Genomic DNA, 18,373 nt, shown 5'->3' with positions numbered 1-18,373 from the left:
TTGGAAGCTTGAAGGAAACTTCATGTTATTTACATTCTTGCTTTGTGATTAGACTACTGATTATATTGCTCATGAGTTATGAGTCCGAGTTTTATTTTAGTATATTTAATATTTAACAAAATAGTAAATTATACATATATAGGACAAGCAAAAAAACCATTTTTTATTTTTATTATTGAGATTGTAGTGATGTTTTTAAATAATATAAAAAGTTGGTGTATTTTTTTTGTGTGGATAATCACAAATCTGAGAGACAATTTTATAGATTTTAATTTTTTTTAATGCTACAAATTTAAAAATTAAATTTGAGTTTTTTTATTTTAAATTTTTTGAATATATAAATTTAACCCTCAGATTTGTAACATTATAAAATCTTATCCTCAAATTTCTATACTTCTCTAAATTTAAGGGTCATATATTTGTTACTTAAAGTTAAAAAAAATTAATCTATATAAAAAAAAACACACTAATTATTCATAATAATAAATTACACACAATATTTTTTCATATCAAAAAAATTAGCCGCAAAAAACAAAAACAAAAATATTTGAGGAAGAATGAAAGGAGATAGATGCATGCATGGTGGAGACAATCATATAAAGTATAGCACTGTACTCTAACTGGCCGTACCAACCAATAGGACTATCCGTACTCATAAGTCCCATACTTCAAAGGGACCCCCAAAATAATGCATTTCACTTTTTCACTTACAAATTCAATGAATCCAAATCCACTATCATCTAAAATACCTCACTCCTTTAGGATTTAGGAACCAATTTTTTCTTTTACAATATTATTTGACCGACAATCAATTTATAAAATATTGAATGAGTAAAAGTTAAATGTTTAAAAAAAACATTCTTCCAAAAATATTGATTCCTATTTTTTTTTCTCTTTATATTATTCCATAAATTATTTTCTAAAAAATTATTTAACTTGTGTCCTAAATATAATTGAAAAAAAAAACCTCAAAACAAATTTTATTCAAGATTTTCAAAATGATTTTGTATGATCCAGCTATAATGTGTTAAAATGATTTTTAAAATGATCCAGCTATAATGTGTTATCCATGATATGATACGTATACATCAGATAAAACATGCTCATACATTATTACTCTATATTATATGTATAATGAGAATTTGAGAGGAGTTTGGTGTATAAATTTTTGTTTAAATTAGTATTTTTATTCGTAGTAATGTTACAGAATAATAAAATTTTAAAAATAAATTGTATTTTAATATTTAACTTTTATTATAAATTTAAAAATTAATAATATCTAACATTATTATAATAAATAGAATTAAATAAGATTTTAATTAGTCTCTATAGTTTAACCTGAAAATTAAATTCATCTCCAAAATTATTTTTATTTAAATTCGTCCCTAAATTTCAACTTAATTTTAAAATTATTATTTCTCTAATTTGGGATAAAAATACTCTTGTAATGAAGTATACTTTCTCTCACTTTTTTCATAAATTTACTATTTTTGCATGCTCTAATTTTAGACAATTTCAAATTAAAAAAATTTCAGATATGAATTGAACATCTATATATGTAATTAGCAAGAAGAATCAACAACATACATTAGTACTTGATTATATATAATGAGAACGAATTTGAGAAGAATTTGGTGTATAATTTTTTGTTCAAATGATCCTACTTCATACTAGATATCTATTAAAAAATATATATATATTTTACTATTTCTAAAACGTAAATCCAAAATTTCCTAGTTAAAGTGTAAGATATTTATTTCGATCACAAATTTTATATTTATTAATATTATATATATTTGATAAATAAAAAAAGTGTGGATAATGTAAAGATAATAAATTGAATTGCATTTATTATCCGATCCCTGATTGAGCTGGATAAACAATACTAAATTTTAAATTAAATTAAAGTAACCCTCACCCACCAAGATGGCCACGACCATGCATGTTTGCATGCATTTGATTGATGAGACTTCATAGTATTCTTTTTATTCTCTATTTCTTTAATTGAATATGTAATTTCACACATGAGAGTTGAGACCAGCTAGTACTACAATATATATAAAAATAATTACAAAGTGATGACAAGTTATTATTATTATTATTGAGTTAGCTAGTAGGGACTGAGTACTTGGAAGGGATATGGGTGAAATAATAACAACAATAATTAATGGAGGCAAAGATTTCAAATTTGGAAGTTTGTTGGATGATGGAGAAGCAGCAGAATCCATGTGGGTGTAACGGGGTTTTATATATATATATAGTAACGAAATAAATGAAGTCCAATGTATTTTTCCAAGTTTTAGTTGATGTACATATATAGGTGTAACTTCCTGGAAAATACTTGAATTATGGGAAGTGGATATCCTCAAATCATCCATCATATCTCCATATCCTTATTGATAGCTCCTTGGGTGTTTTATAGCTGTTTTTTATTTAATGCTCTATATGCAATGATTTGGATTATGTCACGTGTACATTAAAATCAGTCACTAAAGTCAGCCATTAATATAAGATATATGTTAAAATATAAATACATGTTAAAAATAAATTAAACTATACATATATTATACACAAATATATTGATGGCTGATTTTAGTCGCTGATTTTGGTGTACAATTTATATTTTCCCAATGATTTATTAGTCCACTACTTCACACTAAATAAATGTAACATTAATCAAGATCTTACTTCTTAGCACTACAAGATATATATATATATATATATATATATATATATATATATATATAAAATTTAACATAATTTTCTTACACAAATTTGTATTAATTTTTTTTAAGTTTTTGGAAAGGAAAAATTCATTTTCATAGTAAAATTCTTCTTCAAGAAAAGTTAGGAAAAGACACAGTAAATAATATAAGGAGAAACTTTTAAAAACTGTGTGTTTGGAAAAAATATATTTTTAGAATTGGTTTTATTTGAAATGAAAATAAGCTATTGTATGTAGAGTTAATTATGTAAAATAGAAATTAATTTGATCATTTAATAAACAATTGATATTTTAATTTTATATTTTTATCATACAACTTTTTATCAATTTCAATTTAATTGTGTTTCATACACTTCTTTTGTTTCGGTTTGTGGTATAATTTAGGGTGTACATAGATCGGGATGAAATTGAGTTTTTTCTTAATCCAAACTCGATTCTAAATATACACCAAATCTATTTTTCAGACCCGATAAAATTTAAACATTTTCGGATCACAATTATAGCGGGTGAAAACCGGGCCTTTCAAATTTTAACAACAATTTATAAAGAAACTTATTTATGATACATTTATTTATAAAGAATAAACTTGTTATCAAGAAGTTGATATTCATATTTGAATTTGAATTTATCTATAAATTCTAATTTGATATTTTTTTATCTATTTTCTAATTCAACAAGTGTGATTAAAAAAATACAATAAACTTATAATTAATATAACATAATATTAAAACTAATTTAAAACATATATATTTTTTTAATTTTTTTAAAATGCACATGAATTGAGTGAAACCGAGTTCGCCTTGACTTGGAGTAGACCCTAAATAATAATCGGATCTATTTTTTAGATTCAGACTCAAATCTAAACCTGATAAAATTACACCAAATTAGTTTCTAAAATGTTCGAGTCTGGACTGGACCAGACCGAAACACATACACCGCTAAGGAACATCATGGAAGTGTAGATGCAGATCACTCTTTCATAGTTTTTGGTCAGAGATTATTGCAATTTTTGGACAAAATAACAGGCCTCTCAATCTAGTAGAAGCCCAAATATATTATAGGCTTGGTCCATAAAAAAGTAAAATATCCAAGGAACATAAGAATAAAAAACCCCTTAAATGGTACCAAAAAAAGCACTAAATGTGTGATGTTTAAAATTAAGAATTGTCCAATCATTAAAAAAAAAATAAAAATAAAAAAAGAAAACAAATCAAGTTGAGTTAGTATTTAAATCACACCTTATCTCATTAAATCAACAATAAATTTTTAAGAAAAAATCTAGAGGATCAGCAATTTTTATGTTTTTTAGCCAGTACTTAACTAATAAAAGTGAATGATGTCCTACCATTAAATGTAATCTTACATCACTAAAAATATTATTAATGATCAATTGATAGTTATAAAACACCAAAATTCCTAAGCCCTAGCATTCTTTAATTTTTAAATAGAACTATGATCTATTGGGTTAGTATTTTAACTTGCGAGATTCGAGATACCGTGAAAAAAAAAAAAAAAAAACCAAAAACGATTAACGAATGGAAGAAAGAAGAAAGTAGAGGAGGCCATGTCCCAGAGAGGCGAATTAGTCAGCTTAGTTTCTAAGTGATAAACAGAGAGATCTGAAGGAACAGTGAAAGTTAATTAATCACATGAAGCTAAGATCTCTAATTACTCTCCTCTTCCTCTTCTTCATCGCTGAATCTCATGCCATATGGCTAACCATCCCTTCTTCCGGAACCAAGTGTGTCTCGGAAGATATCCAGTCCAACGTCGTCGTTTTAGCCGATTACTATGTTGTCGCCGATGAAGTTGACCATAACCAGATTCACACCGTCTCTCTCAAGGTACCTCTTCTCTTCTTTCACTTCAATTATGCCTCGCTCTTTCAATTTGTAACGAATTTTAGCTTTTTGTTTTGTTTAGGTAACATCTCCTTATGGAAACAACCTTCACCAGAAAGAAAATGTTACCCATGGCCAGTTTGCATTTACAAGCGCCGAGAGTGGGACCTACTTGGCCTGCTTCTGGCTGCAAAACATAAACAACCATCAACAACCAACTGTAACTGTTAGCCTTGACTGGAGAACTGGCATTTCTGCCAAGGACTGGGAAACGGTTGCCAAAAAAGAAAAGATTCAGGGTGTTGAACTTGAGCTAAGGAAACTTGAAGCAGCTGTGGAAGCCATCCGCGAAAATCTAATTTATTTGAAGAACAGGTAAATCTCGTGTTCGTTTCGGTATTTGATTCATGGTGATTACTTCAATGATGACATCTTCGTGTGAAGATGATATTGTGTACAGTTAGATGGTTTGATATGTTTGACTAAATATGTTTGACTGAACTATCTAGCAATTTACAACATCGTCTTCATGTGAAGATTTCCTTGATGATGCTAATATCTGTTGTCAGGGTCTTATGAAGAAGTTAGTTAGGTTGTTTAATTTTAACTGATGGTGATGAGCAAAAAGGGAAATTAATCATGATTCATTCATTGGGATCAAGATCCTCTAAAGGGAGGAGTTAATCACTCTTAAATTAAGATAGTAGAGCTCACGTGTTTCATGGAAGTTACAAAGTCAATGGCGATTAACCCTTCACTTTATCACTTTAGAGGATCCAAATTCCATTCATTGAGCTTGGTTAATGGTTAGTTAATGCATTTCCATTTTGATTGGAACATTATTTGTCTTGGACATTGCTCGTTGCAGGGAAGCGGATATGAGGGAGGTTAGCGAATCGACGAATGCTAAAGTGGCTTGGTTCAGTATTATGTCTCTTGGTGTCTGCATTGTTGTTGCAGCCTTGCAGCTATGGTATCTGAAGCGATATTTTAGGAAGAAGAAGCTCATATAAACATTTCTATCTTTTAACACACTTGTGACACTTCACAACACCAGATTGTATTAGATTTTCCTCTTGTGGATCCTTTTCATGTACTATAATTGAAGGTTAAGTGGGTTGGTTACCCTTGAAGGGAGTTTTTGGTGGTCTTTAACATTGCATAATATGCAGAAATTGAAGAGTTGTGCTTACATTGTTGGAGCTAAAAGAAAAAGGGGAATAATGGTGTTTGGTTTTGATAGTTTTCTACTTGAGCAACTTTTGTATTTGTTGGATTCCTTCTTTGTTTACGTGACTGAGAAATTTGGTTCATTCATAATTCAAAATGTTTGTGAGCAATTTCCCATGACTGGAAATTTAACATGTATTATCTTAAAAAAAAAAAAAGAGGATAGACTAGAATTTAGGATGATGTCTTATGGTAAGAAAATAACAAGAAAGTGAGAAACTACAACATTGACTTATGGATTGGATGTGCATCTTTGAAAAACTAAAAAGAAAAAAAAGGGAGGAAAGAAAGATTTATTTGTATAAGATCTTGTAACTCCTATACCGATTTTTAAAATTAAAACGGCTTTTATTTTTATGTGTTAGTTTAAATTAGTGCACTTTATTATAAATAGATTTAAAAGCAATTTCAGTTGTATTAACTATTAATCACTCCTACTCTACTCATCCTGAGTTGTGTTAATCAGAATTTTATTGTGAATTTTTAAGAAAAATATAATTTTATATTTTAGAAATAATAAAATGACACATTTAAATTAAGTCCTAATTTATAAGTTATAACCGTGCGGTTGATTAATTAATAAAAGCGGAATCCGTAGGCTAACGTTTTTATTTGTTGGCTCGGAAAAATGGCGGTTGCGAGTGTGGCGGCGGCATTCGCAGCGGTGAGACCCTCCCCAGCTTTGCTCCGAAGTGGACAAAGGCCCAGTGGGCTTTCGTTGAGGTGGGCTTTAGTATCTCGGTGCTCGTCATCATCTTCATCGGAACCTTGTGGAAGAAAATTGGTTCTATACTCAAAGCCCGGATGCTGTTTGTGTGAAGGTCTGAAAGAGAAGCTGCAAGCTGCGTTCTTGCTCTCTGGCCCTGATTCCCTTCACGATGTTCAGCTCCAGGTACCTCCTTCTTCTTCTTCTTCTTCTTATTGTTATGATTATCTTTGTCTCATTCTGATTGTGTGTGTTTTGGGTTTTGTGAATTAGATAAGGGACATAACTACCAATCCCCAATGGGAAAGAGCTTATCAATACGAGATACCTGTCTTGGCTAAAGTACTCTCTGATGGCACCGAGGTATACTTCAATGCTCATTCAACTATGGAGGCTCTATAATTATGTCATAATCAAAATCTTTAGGATTAGTTGGTGAAGGGTTACGTATTATGAATGTAGTGGAGAGAAAGGTAGCACCAAGGTGTGTAATGTAGCAAGTCTAACTTCTCCACACTTGGCTGCCTTTTTTTCTTTTTGATGAAATTGGCACTGCCCTGTGTTTTTCATGCCCTTTTCCTAGTCTAGGACCAGGAATTTTGCTGGTGATTAAGATAGCATCTGCTGATGGACATCATCAAGGACTTGTGTTTCTGCACACAAGTGTATGACCATCTTTTCCTTGTTCCATAGTTTTTGTTGACAATCTTCAACAATTTTAGTTTGATGCTTGCAAAATATTAGTTTGATATTACTAGGAGACTTGGTATATGATGCTTACAAATTTTGTCATGACCTCATTCTTTTATGGGATCTGCATATGATTTGAGGCTTCTAGGCAAACCAGCAATTAGTAGTATGGGGTCAGGCCATTACACATTAGGATCACACAATTTTCACTGTTCTGCGGTATGAGTTGTACAAAATTCAACTGGGATACTTGGTGTTGTATTTTAAGAAGAATGGTTGTACCCTTTTAATTTCTAGCCTTTCAGGGCATAGTCTTCCATAATCCTTAGGTGCTTATCATAAGAATTCTTAGGTTTCAGTTTTTTCAGTTGCATGCTACTTTGACATTTCAGCGAAATTTTGTTCCGTAGTTAAATTTGTCGTTCACTGCATATGGGGCTCTATTTCTTACAATGACTCTTGGTAACAATTATCCATTGTACAGGGCGATACTAGACTGTGGGCATATTGTATTAGAAAAACAATTCACAGTCAAAACAATAAATAATAATGTTGTTGTTAATTGGACTGACATAATACAGAACTCATACAAATTGAACTTCAAATGCATGGAGTGCAAAATTTGACATTTAAATACTTAAATCCTCAATTCTCTATAAAGCTTTGATGATGTTCATTGACTTGTACTTAAGTTTCTCCTTGTAGTTAGAAAACATGTCTCCAAAACTTACATGGCAACATCCTGGTGCAAAATACACAATATGAGTTGTCTGAGCAAGCCAGGAGTGTCATGTAGCTATGGAGTCTTCTGTTTCATTCTAGAACTTAGGCTTATCTAGCTATAGATTCAATTGTGCGAAATCACAGTTACCTTATGAAGTGAAAGGAAAAAAAAAAGAGAGTAATTCCTGCTTTGTAGGTACTCCACATGTATTCATGGAAAGAAACCAGTTCTTGCGAAGTATCTCTACCTATTAGTTTGTCATAGTTTTAGGATCCAAGTTTGATTTTTTCTTTTGAAGATACTTCCATCTTGTTTTAGCATTCCTCTCATGTTCATGATCACTAGATATGATAAATGAAAATAAAATAAAAGAGACTCTAAAATTCAAATATGAAAGAGGAAAAAGGAGCTTATATCTTATATGAATATTGCCATGTTTTGCAGGAAATGCTGCCGCGATTGTCTCCGCGTCTGGGAGTGGAACTTGTCCAGAAGAAGATAGCCGCTGCTATGAGAGAATGAGAGATTACCCTTGAGGTTGAGGTGTTCTCAATTATATTAGTATATGGTTTATGACTTGCACTAATCTCTCAGTTAACACCAACTTATTTTTCTAAAATGACAAAAGAAATATATTTTCAGAGCTCAACTAATATTTGTGAAGTATTATACATCAATCCGAGTAAATCACATGAAAACCAACCACTTCTGATATGAAAAAGAATATCACACAATTATGGAAACCTTTTTTGGCGTGAGTTTGGAATGTAGGGTGAATAAAGTCCTTATTATTGTGAAGGAAATTAAAACAAAGACAGTTTTGTGTTATTTTTTAAATTAGACAAAAAGAAAAATTATGTAATCTTGACAAATCTAAGACAAAGTATGCTGAATTGCTGATATATATCTTGCATGTAGCTTTTTATCCGTTATTTTCTTTGTATGTATTTTATTTATGGAATAATATCTGCATGCTTAAGTACTCGCATGCAACACGTTGGATTTTAATTTTGATTATGATTTCCTTTTTCTTTTTCTTGTCAAATTTTTAGAGATCTAAAGAGAATAGAAGCTAATCCACGCAAAATCCTATAATTTTATATAAAGTATGACCTAATTTTGCTAGGACCAATGATAAAAGTTGGGCTGAAATAGCCATCACTTTCTTATTACACCATGGATTATTAGCCTTTATTTTAATATTTTGCCCGTGTAAAATTATGAACTGATGAGTAAAATATACAAATAAAATAAAGGATGATTGTATATAATATATATGGTGAAGTTCTACACTTAAAAGTTTGTGACATAGTTCGACTAGATTTTCTGGCAAATTCAAACACTCAACTTCTCCCTATATTTATCTATCAACTTTGATCGTGCTTTTTCGCCCTACACTATGGCTCAAATGTTAAACGTGCTTCTCTCTATATCTAAATATTAATTAATTTAGTTTAATTAGTGTTCTTAAAATTGGAGCGGAATGGGGAGACATTAAGACAAAAGTGTTCTTTTGCTTGTCTTGATTAATATTTTGGCATCTTTGTAGTTTAAATTTACTTTGTCACTTTAATTAATCCAGAACCAAAGCAATATTACTGTAAGAATAAGAGGAGGGATCCATTTAGCATTATTCTGTCTAGCGACTAATTTAAAAAATTTTGACAATAGAGATAAAATATATATAACATAATAATAATTTTTATAATAAAAATATTATGTGTACATAAAAATCAACTATTAAATTATTCACTAATCGTTATGTATCTGTGTGTAAATACATATGTTGTTTAATTTATTTTTAATGTGTATTTTATATTTTAATATGTATTTTATATAAGTGGTTATTTTTTATATACATATAACATGATTATTGTTATAATTATATTTTGTTATTGTAAAATATAAATATATGATTAGTCTTTAAAATAACTAATTTACAAATTAAAACACTAAAATAGTAATTTAAATAATAACATATAATTTAGAATTCTATTATATTTTTTATTTTGAAAAAATTGAATATTTTTTTAAATAATAAAATTGAAATATCTCTCTTTCTATATTTATCACTAAACAATTATTTATAAATTCACTTATACAATTAGAAGCCAATTCTTACTAATATTCATTGTTGAAAAAGTTCTTTTAATACAGTTACTATCGAAAAAACTAAAGCTAATTGATAATGTTCTTTTGGGTGGATTTTTAAGAAAGAACACCAATCTCATTTAAATTGAGAATTGATAATTCTAATAGACATCTAATATAAAATTCTTAAATTGACTATAAAATATCAAAAATTAAATAAAAAATTATTGTGAGATTAAGTTTAATAATTTAATAGGACACATAAATATTATTATTATATACTATTCAAAAAAACTTTCAAATTGTAGCCCCACAACAATGTACATATATCCGTGTCTGAACTATGTGTAACACTAAAGTTTAATCCATTTTCTCTTTTATTTTATATTTGCTAGTTTACTTCGTTGCAAGTGATTTTCCCTGATTTATTTGTATAATATTTAAGTGTAATTTCATATCTTTTGATGTTAAATAATGTTTAGAATTTATTTTGATGCATTATTAATATGAGAAATTCTAAGCCAAGGTAGAGAAAATCGAGATTTTACGTGAAATCGAAAAAGTAAATTAAGTACGTAAAACGTAAAATCTTAATAAGATTTAAATCGTAAAATCGTCAGACCTAGTATAAATTTCGTAAAATCGATTGACTCATTTAAAATCGTAATATCGGAAGATTTTAAGAGTTAAATCGAAATTCTAGCTACTATGTTCTAAGCAACTAACATTTTTTCTTTATTTTTATTTTACATTTAAACTAATACTAGCAAACTCTGTTCTTCTAGCATTACCCTGTTCATATAAACATTTTCACCCTACCAAGTAAGTGTATAGTACCTTTTACAATGTGGTTACTGTGAGTGTAGTTGATAATTATATATAGCACAACTCTTTTATGTTTGACACAATAATGCAGTAAAATTAATTTATATTATTTGTTGTGGTTATTATTTAATAATTTTTATCACACAGAAGTAACAAATTTGCAAATGAAATTGTTCGCTCTGTTTCTTTTTATATATCCTTGTTACATTCTGGTATGACTTTGGATTATGTAGGTAGAATTTTAGATACAATAATCAGACAATTTGATTAAAGCATAGATTAAAATAGTTTAATTATTACTATGTATTGATAGTGTAAACAAATTTCACACCTTCATCTAATCAAATTTTTTGTTTGTATAATTATTCAAGATTTCGATCAAAACAAGTATAATAACTAATTTGGCGGAGTTTGATTGGAAAAGAATCTACTTATTAGAAATAAGAGACTAAATTGGAGGAAAGATTTGTGTATTATTGAGTTTAATCAAGTTGTCTGAAATGATACAATATAAAAGCGTATTTATAGGTGCTAAGAGAATCATAATAATAAAGACGTAATATTCTATAATAAATATTCAGATATACTAAATAATTATAATTGATCATAATTGATTCTAATTATATTCTAACATCCCCCATATTTAAAACAACGAAATAAAAAGAAAAAAATAGCATAAATTAATAAAACGGGTACAGACGAAATTGTCGGAAGGAAGCGCAGATGAAACTGCCGCTTGTCTGAAGGAAGCGCAGAGGGAACTTCCGCTTGTCGAAGGAAGTGCAGATGGAACTGCCGCTTGTCGAAGGAAGTGTAGATGCCAAAAAGAAACGCAGACGGAACTGCCACAAGGAAACATAGACGAAACGCAGACGAAACTGCTACGAGAAAACGCAGACGGAACTGCCACGAGAGAACACAAACGGAACTGCCACGAAAGAACGCAGATGAAACTGCCACGAGAGAACGCAGATGAAACTGCCACGAGAGAACGCAGACGGAACTGCCACGTAGAACGCAAACAGAACTGTCGAAAAGAGAGCGAAAACTATATGATTTATTCATGAGAATAGGTAAGCAGCGGATGACAATGGTGTTTGATCATTCGACTCGAAAAAACACAAGACAGAGGAAATAAGCTAGTCGGTGAGGTGAAAAAGCATAACAGGAGTGACAAAAAGAAAAGAAAAATGGCATAGAAAAAAATACAAAAACTACGATGATTTCACCGCAAGGAAAACAACCTATCCTCTTAAGGAGGATACCATGGCTCTGATACCATGTTAGAAACAAGAGACTAAACTGAAGGAAGAATGTGTGTATTATTGAGTTTAATCAAGTTGTCTGGAATGATACAATATAAAAGGGTATTTATAGGTGTTAAGAGAATCATAATAATAAAGACGTAATATTCTATAATAAATATTCGGATATACTAAATAATTCTAAGTGATCCTAATTGATTCTAATTATATTCTAACAGTTCTAAAAAAAATATCATGGCACACTAAAAATTAGTCACCGTATATTTGTGTATAAATATATATTTAGTTAAATTTATTTTTATTGTGTATTTTATACTTCAATGTATATTTTATAGTGTTTAATTTTAGTGACTAATTTTAATATACATTTAACATCATTATTAAAAAATAGGGTAAAGTATACTTTTTGTCCATGAAGTTTGACAAAAATTTTAAAAATATCCCTAAATTTTATTTTGTTTCAATTTTGTCCCAAAAAAAATTTATTTGCATCAAATATACCTCTGACGATTAATTTTTCAAAAAATTTAAGATCAATTTGATAACGATTTCATAAGAACAACCCTCAACACAAGCAAATCAAGCTTAATTTTCATGCATTATTGTTAGATTTGATGGTTTATCAGTGACTAAAAGAAGGGGGGTTGAATCTTAGCCCATTTTCGCTTAAAAACACTTGCTGTTCTTTTAGAGTACTTGAGGAGATATTTCTTGTTTTTGTCTTGTGCTTAGTCAAGAGACTTTTTCTTTTTGTCTTGTAACCAGCCAAGAGATAATTTTTAGTTTTGTCTCCTGAGCAGCAAAATCAGAAATGGAATAGAAGAGAGAGAAAAATCACACCAAGATGTATCATGATTCAGCTGCTAAGTGCAATACAGCCTACATCCAGTCTCCATCACAACAATGATGGAATTTCACTATAATCATGATTACATACACCAATTCTCCCTAGGAACTACCCTTCCTATTCGGGACAAGTCCAGAATCTAACTCCAATCCTGAATTTTACTTGGTAACTCACCAAGCTTTCAACTGCAAACTGCTAACCCAACTTGTAAGGAGATTCTCACAGAATCATAAAACACAACACAGATGTACAAAGGATCTCTAAGGACATCTATGTCTTTTTCTTTTAATTTTGTATACTCTATCTTTTTTCACTCTATGGCTTTTTCTTACAAATCTCATTGTTTGCCTTTTTCCATGAGACTCAAGACAGACAAAATTAAACAGAAACATATAAAATGAAGAACATTAAAGGAGAAGAACTTTTGTTAGCTGGGGTAGCTATAGGAACACTGTATTTTTCACTCTTTTCCTTTTTTTCTCCTTGTTTCAAACCCTGGCTGTTCTCCCTTATTTATAGAAGGAGAAGCCTCCACGGTTGAAACTGTTGAACCAAGCTAATCTTCTTCTTCTTCATGTAAAACCGGTTCGGCCAGAGAGAGACTAGAGGAAACCGAATGTAAAACTCAACATGCAATTACCTCTGTGTCTTTCCTTGTCACCAATCTTCATCAATCCGGGCCTTCCATCTTGACTTGCACTCCAAGAAGGATTCCGATCCCTTGATGAGTCCTTGATGCTTGACAGCTCCTCCTGCTTTTACCTTCTGCCTCATCCTCCACGTAGCTACAGTAGCTACCTCCTGTGGTGGTTGATCAAAAGCTGAGACAAAGCATCCCTCTAAGAATCTTCTTCCTCTGACCGAATGGATCTTCTTCCATTTTCAGTTATGGAAGGCTTAAGCTTACTTCACCACATCTTACCTTTTGTGGTAAAGATCTCAGCCACTCCATACTTCAGATTTTTTTTTTCTTGATGCCATCATCATAATGGCCTTGCTACTAGTTTCTTTTTGCTTCTGATAACTTGCCTTAGCTTCCATCTTCTTCTCTGTGAAGTGACCGAGAGTGATGAGAGAGAAGAGAGAGAAATTTGAACAATAATCAATAAAGCTAAGAAAGAGAATTAAAATGAATTAAGTTTCTCACCTCCCTTTACTTAGTAGCGTGTGATAGCTTTGATGGCAATCAAATCAATTGCTATTTCTCTCTCATGTTTCGAATGCAATTAATGATAATTGAATAGTTTGAAATCCACCACGTGATAAGAATGAGATCCGTTGGAAGCATGCAGCAAAACATTTGAAGAAAAAGATTTCATCATGTTAAATGGGTAGAGGAAATATTGTGCCCTAATTCCTTTTCTTTGATTTCGGACCAGCCATCTTATTGGGCTTTAAGTTGGTTTTCTTGGCCCAACTAGTATAACAATTCAGCCACAATTCATATAACAATTTTGCACAAGGCTGAATGTATTTTTAGCACAATTGGACTTTAATTTATTTTTATGCCCAATATACATAACCTATAAAACAACAAAATTATTAATTAACACATATGAATTAAAATCAAATTAATAATTTTATAATTTGTTATATTAATAATTTTGATCATCACTAATTTAATTTGGAATTTTTCAAACTCATCAAGATTGGTTTTAAATTTTTTGAAAATTTAGCATCGAGAGTATATATATTTGATACAAATCGAAAACTTTTGGGATAAAATTAAAACAAAATAAAACTTAAGAATATTTTTAAAACTTTTGCCAAATTTTAAGGATAAAAAATATACTTTACATTAAAAAATATTATTATATCAATACATAAAAAATTCAAAGACAACAAATAAAATAAAAAAATAATCATTTCATTCCTATTTTAATGATATCATTCCTTTTTTTCTACAAAATATTTTAGAATATAATACCAAAAATCAAATAAAAAATTAAAAAATTAATATTATAAAAAATAAGAGGGACATTATCGTTATATATATATATATATATATATATATATATATATATATATAAAATGAACCTTTTTTTTTCGAAAAGAACAAGTTGAAATAAAGATATGATTATTAACTAGGTGATTTCCATTCTTCTTATTTATCTAATTTTGCAATGTTTCCGTCTGTCAAGTTTGTATTTGGTGATATAGATATGTGAGTGGTAGATCTTCCCCCAAAATCTATATATGCTAATTAAAGTAGATTTCTTGTACACCTAGGTTTTAATTTCTTGTCCCACAAGATCTAAGGTTATTATTTATTAATCTTCGAATTTCAAAAAAGCAAACCACATCATCAATTAGCAAAAATTAAAGGTGTTAATTAGTTTTGGCCTTTTTCTTAATTTTGCTAAGGTATCAAGATTTTGTATTAGGCATTCTTGTACGTCCCACTAAAAAAAATAAAATTGAATCCTCTAAATTTTAAATTTTTATTTAAAAAAGTAAAAAATAATTTTTTATTTTTAAATATTTTTTTATATTTTTCTAAGTATCATCTATAAAATAAATAGTGAAAGATCACACTTTACCTTCTCAAGAAAAATCTAAAATTTAAAGGATTCAAATTCAAAAAGAGTGGGGTGTAATGATTTGAGTGCTTCTTATAAAATTACTTATTTTGTTATTTAAATAATTTAAGTTAATAAAAAATATATAAATAATTATATTTTAATATATTATTTAATTTTATACAAGAATTTATTTCAGATTTATATGAATTTTTATATAAGTTCTTTTTTTTTGTCCTAATATCAAAATTATTTTCTTTTAAAATAATTAATGTAAATATTTATCATAAAATATTAAATTAATATATATATCATTATACCTCCAACACGGTTTACTCTTCCTTTGTTTGTCCAAAAAGAAATTTTGTGACGAATATTTTCAGTTCCTTTTTCTATCTAAACTCATTGTCCCTTATGATAGTTGAGTTGTACCACTCTCTTTTTTTTTTTAATTTCGTCATTACAGTTAATATTAAACGACTTTTTTTTTTCTTTCTATTTTTTAGTACCAAGTGCAAAGTATTCAAACACACGTCGTTTCCATAACTTAAGGCGAAAATTTTTTTCCACTTACATCTACTAATTAAACCCTAGGCTATTATCTAGCATGTTATTTTTGTAGTACGACCTCGCACTTTGGATATATATATATAATTAATTAATTAATTAAAGTAAGGAAAAAGAAATTAAAGATAATAAGAAGAAAATGAAAGGCACTCATCATCATTGTTCTCTTCTGAACCCGTCCTCATCAAGCATGCAAATAAATTCATATATATACATGCATGCTGAACTGGAAACAACAATCATCAAATGCTAAGTTGCTAAGTACTGTATATGATGATATATATGATTATATTTACTAAATAATGCATAAATATGTAATTAACCAACTAATATTATTAGTGGCCTTTAGAGGGAAAAAAGGACATCCAACTAATAGTAACAAATAAATAAATTAACTTCTTGTAATAATAGTAAGAGTATAATTTTGATACACTAACAGTGTAAAATATTTTATATAAGGTGGAAACTCAACTGCAGTCGACTTCACGTGAAATTGATAGTCGAGAGTCGTTAGATAAAAATTTAGTTAAATGAGTCAAATTATCTAACGATTCTTAGTTATCAACTTCACGTGAAGTCGACTGCACCTGAATTTTCACCTTTATATAATCATACAATTACATCTGTTTTTTGAATAATAATTTATACCGTCAATATAAAAAATAACTATTTTTATTTATATAATATTATATAATTGAATATAGTGTATAAAAATTAAATTTATAATAATAAATAAAACTTTGATGAATATATGTGTCTCCTACGTGGCGCTCAATTTTTCCGGCTTATCCCCAACAATTGTTAATGAAATATTTATATTTGATGACCATGGTTTAGTGACAAGGAAAAAGTATATAATACTTCTACATAATCTTTTATTTACTATATAGTATCACTAGCAAAGATTCGTTTACATATATATAATTTACTTTATAAATCCCATTTAATATTAAATTGAGATCTTAGCTTGTTAAATAAATGATGAAGAGTGAATCAACATAGTATAGTATATGATGAGGTCACGAAATTTTGATCCGGCACTTAGGCTGCGTTTGTTTACTGACACAAGACACTGAGACAAGGACATTGAGATACAAAATTATGTTTGCTAGAGAAGACATGAACAGAGACAATGTGTCTAGAGACACTGAATTAGTGTATTTTGTGTCCATCTTGACAGGAAAGACACGGAGACACTAACAAGGAATACAACTTATTTTTTATTTTTTCTTTTATTATTCTTGTTAATTTTTTATAATTATATTTTTTATTGTTATATTTTTTATCTCAAAATTTTGAATGAAAAAAAATGAGAATAAATTAAATTTTCATAATTTATTTTAGTTTATCACCAAACAAAATACAAAAACACAAAATTTTATGTCTCTGTCTATCAGTATCTTGTCCTTTCCTGTTTTCAGTATCTTCTCCTGTCTTATTCTTAAAAACAAACGCAGCCTTAATTACTGGTGTATAAAACATAGTCTACTACTCTGCTATATATTATGCTACAAATTTCTTTCCTTCATAAGTATCGAAAGCTCAAAATAAAAGGAGTGGATACATGACTCTTACAATATACACCAAAACTAGGGAAAAAATAATTATAACCTTCTAAGCAAAATATACATGATAAGATAATATTTCTGTCTCATTACAAACAGAGCTTATTAAATATTTTACTTAGATCAGTCTTTATTTTATGATATCATATTCTTTTTTTTCAGTATTGTTATTGACATAAAATTACTCACCTCAAAAATTTATTTTCATAACCTACTCACACTCATTTCATCATTATTTTCATCCTTTTTTCCTTTATTTTTACTCTTTCAATTAAACCCTAAACTGATACTTAGCATTACAGTTCATCCCATAATTTATTTGACTAACCTACTCATACTACAAAAAAGACACTAATTTATGAATTTTTTTTGTTTTGCGGGAGTTTTAAAAACTGACAGAACAGTTTAATTATAGGAGTTTTAAAAAAATCAACACTATGTCAAATTTAAATTGCAAAATTTTTTAAAAAACCGACGTTATGCCAAATTTTAAAAGAAAATGTTTTGTTTTCAAATTCAAATTTACAGAATTTTTTTTAAAACCTTCGTTAACAAATTCTTATAATATAGCCTTTTTTTGTGTCACACTCATTTCATTGCAAATATGATTTTTCATATTTTTTCCCTTGTCAATTTTATTTTATTAATTTTTTAGTAATTATCATGAGTATAATTCATTGTCAATGGAGACATCATCAAGTAGTATTCTCATCAAGCATCATTGTGCAAATCATCATGAATTTGATTGAGGGTTTTTCAGTGTCTCATTTATACATTT

The 18,373-nt window shown here is 28.9% G+C and overlaps 2 protein-coding genes across 2 annotated transcripts; both read left to right on the top strand.

Moving 5' to 3' along the window:
- Window positions 1–4,227: 4,227 nt before the first annotated feature.
- Window positions 4,228–5,804, top strand: LOC130943471 (transmembrane emp24 domain-containing protein p24delta3-like). Its single transcript, XM_057871362.1, has 3 exons — window positions 4,228–4,569; window positions 4,649–4,941; window positions 5,435–5,804. The coding sequence occupies exons 1-3, from the start codon at window positions 4,375–4,377 to the stop codon at window positions 5,577–5,579; spliced, it is 633 nt and encodes a 210-aa protein (XP_057727345.1). The 5' UTR covers window positions 4,228–4,374; the 3' UTR covers window positions 5,580–5,804.
- Window positions 5,805–6,374: 570 nt separating this feature from the next.
- On the top strand, window positions 6,375–8,911 carry LOC130945102 (uncharacterized). Its single transcript, XM_057873779.1, has 3 exons — window positions 6,375–6,688; window positions 6,776–6,865; window positions 8,361–8,911. Exons 1-3 carry the CDS (start codon window positions 6,425–6,427, stop codon window positions 8,436–8,438), a joined length of 432 nt encoding a protein of 143 aa, XP_057729762.1. The 5' UTR covers window positions 6,375–6,424; the 3' UTR covers window positions 8,439–8,911.
- Window positions 8,912–18,373: the final 9,462 nt, after the last annotated feature.

This window comes from Arachis stenosperma, chromosome 8 (genome assembly GCF_014773155.1).
Source record: "Arachis stenosperma cultivar V10309 chromosome 8, arast.V10309.gnm1.PFL2, whole genome shotgun sequence".
Taxonomy (NCBI): Eukaryota; Viridiplantae; Streptophyta; class Magnoliopsida; order Fabales; family Fabaceae; genus Arachis; species Arachis stenosperma.
This window is presented reverse-complemented; position numbering and strand designations above follow the sequence as displayed.

Coding starts and splice junctions, on each gene's coding strand:
- LOC130943471 (XM_057871362.1), top strand. CDS start 4,375: ATGAAGCTAAGATCTCTAATTACTCTCCTCTTCCTCTTCTTCATCGCT. Junction 4,570..4,648: donor TTCACACCGTCTCTCTCAAG/GTACCTCTTCTC, acceptor TGTTTTGTTTAG/GTAACATCTCCTTATGGAAA. Junction 4,942..5,434: donor CTAATTTATTTGAAGAACAG/GTAAATCTCGTG, acceptor TGCTCGTTGCAG/GGAAGCGGATATGAGGGAGG.
- LOC130945102 (XM_057873779.1), top strand. CDS start 6,425: ATGGCGGTTGCGAGTGTGGCGGCGGCATTCGCAGCGGTGAGACCCTCC. Junction 6,689..6,775: donor TTCACGATGTTCAGCTCCAG/GTACCTCCTTCT, acceptor TTTGTGAATTAG/ATAAGGGACATAACTACCAA. Junction 6,866..8,360: donor TACTCTCTGATGGCACCGAG/GTATACTTCAAT, acceptor CATGTTTTGCAG/GAAATGCTGCCGCGATTGTC.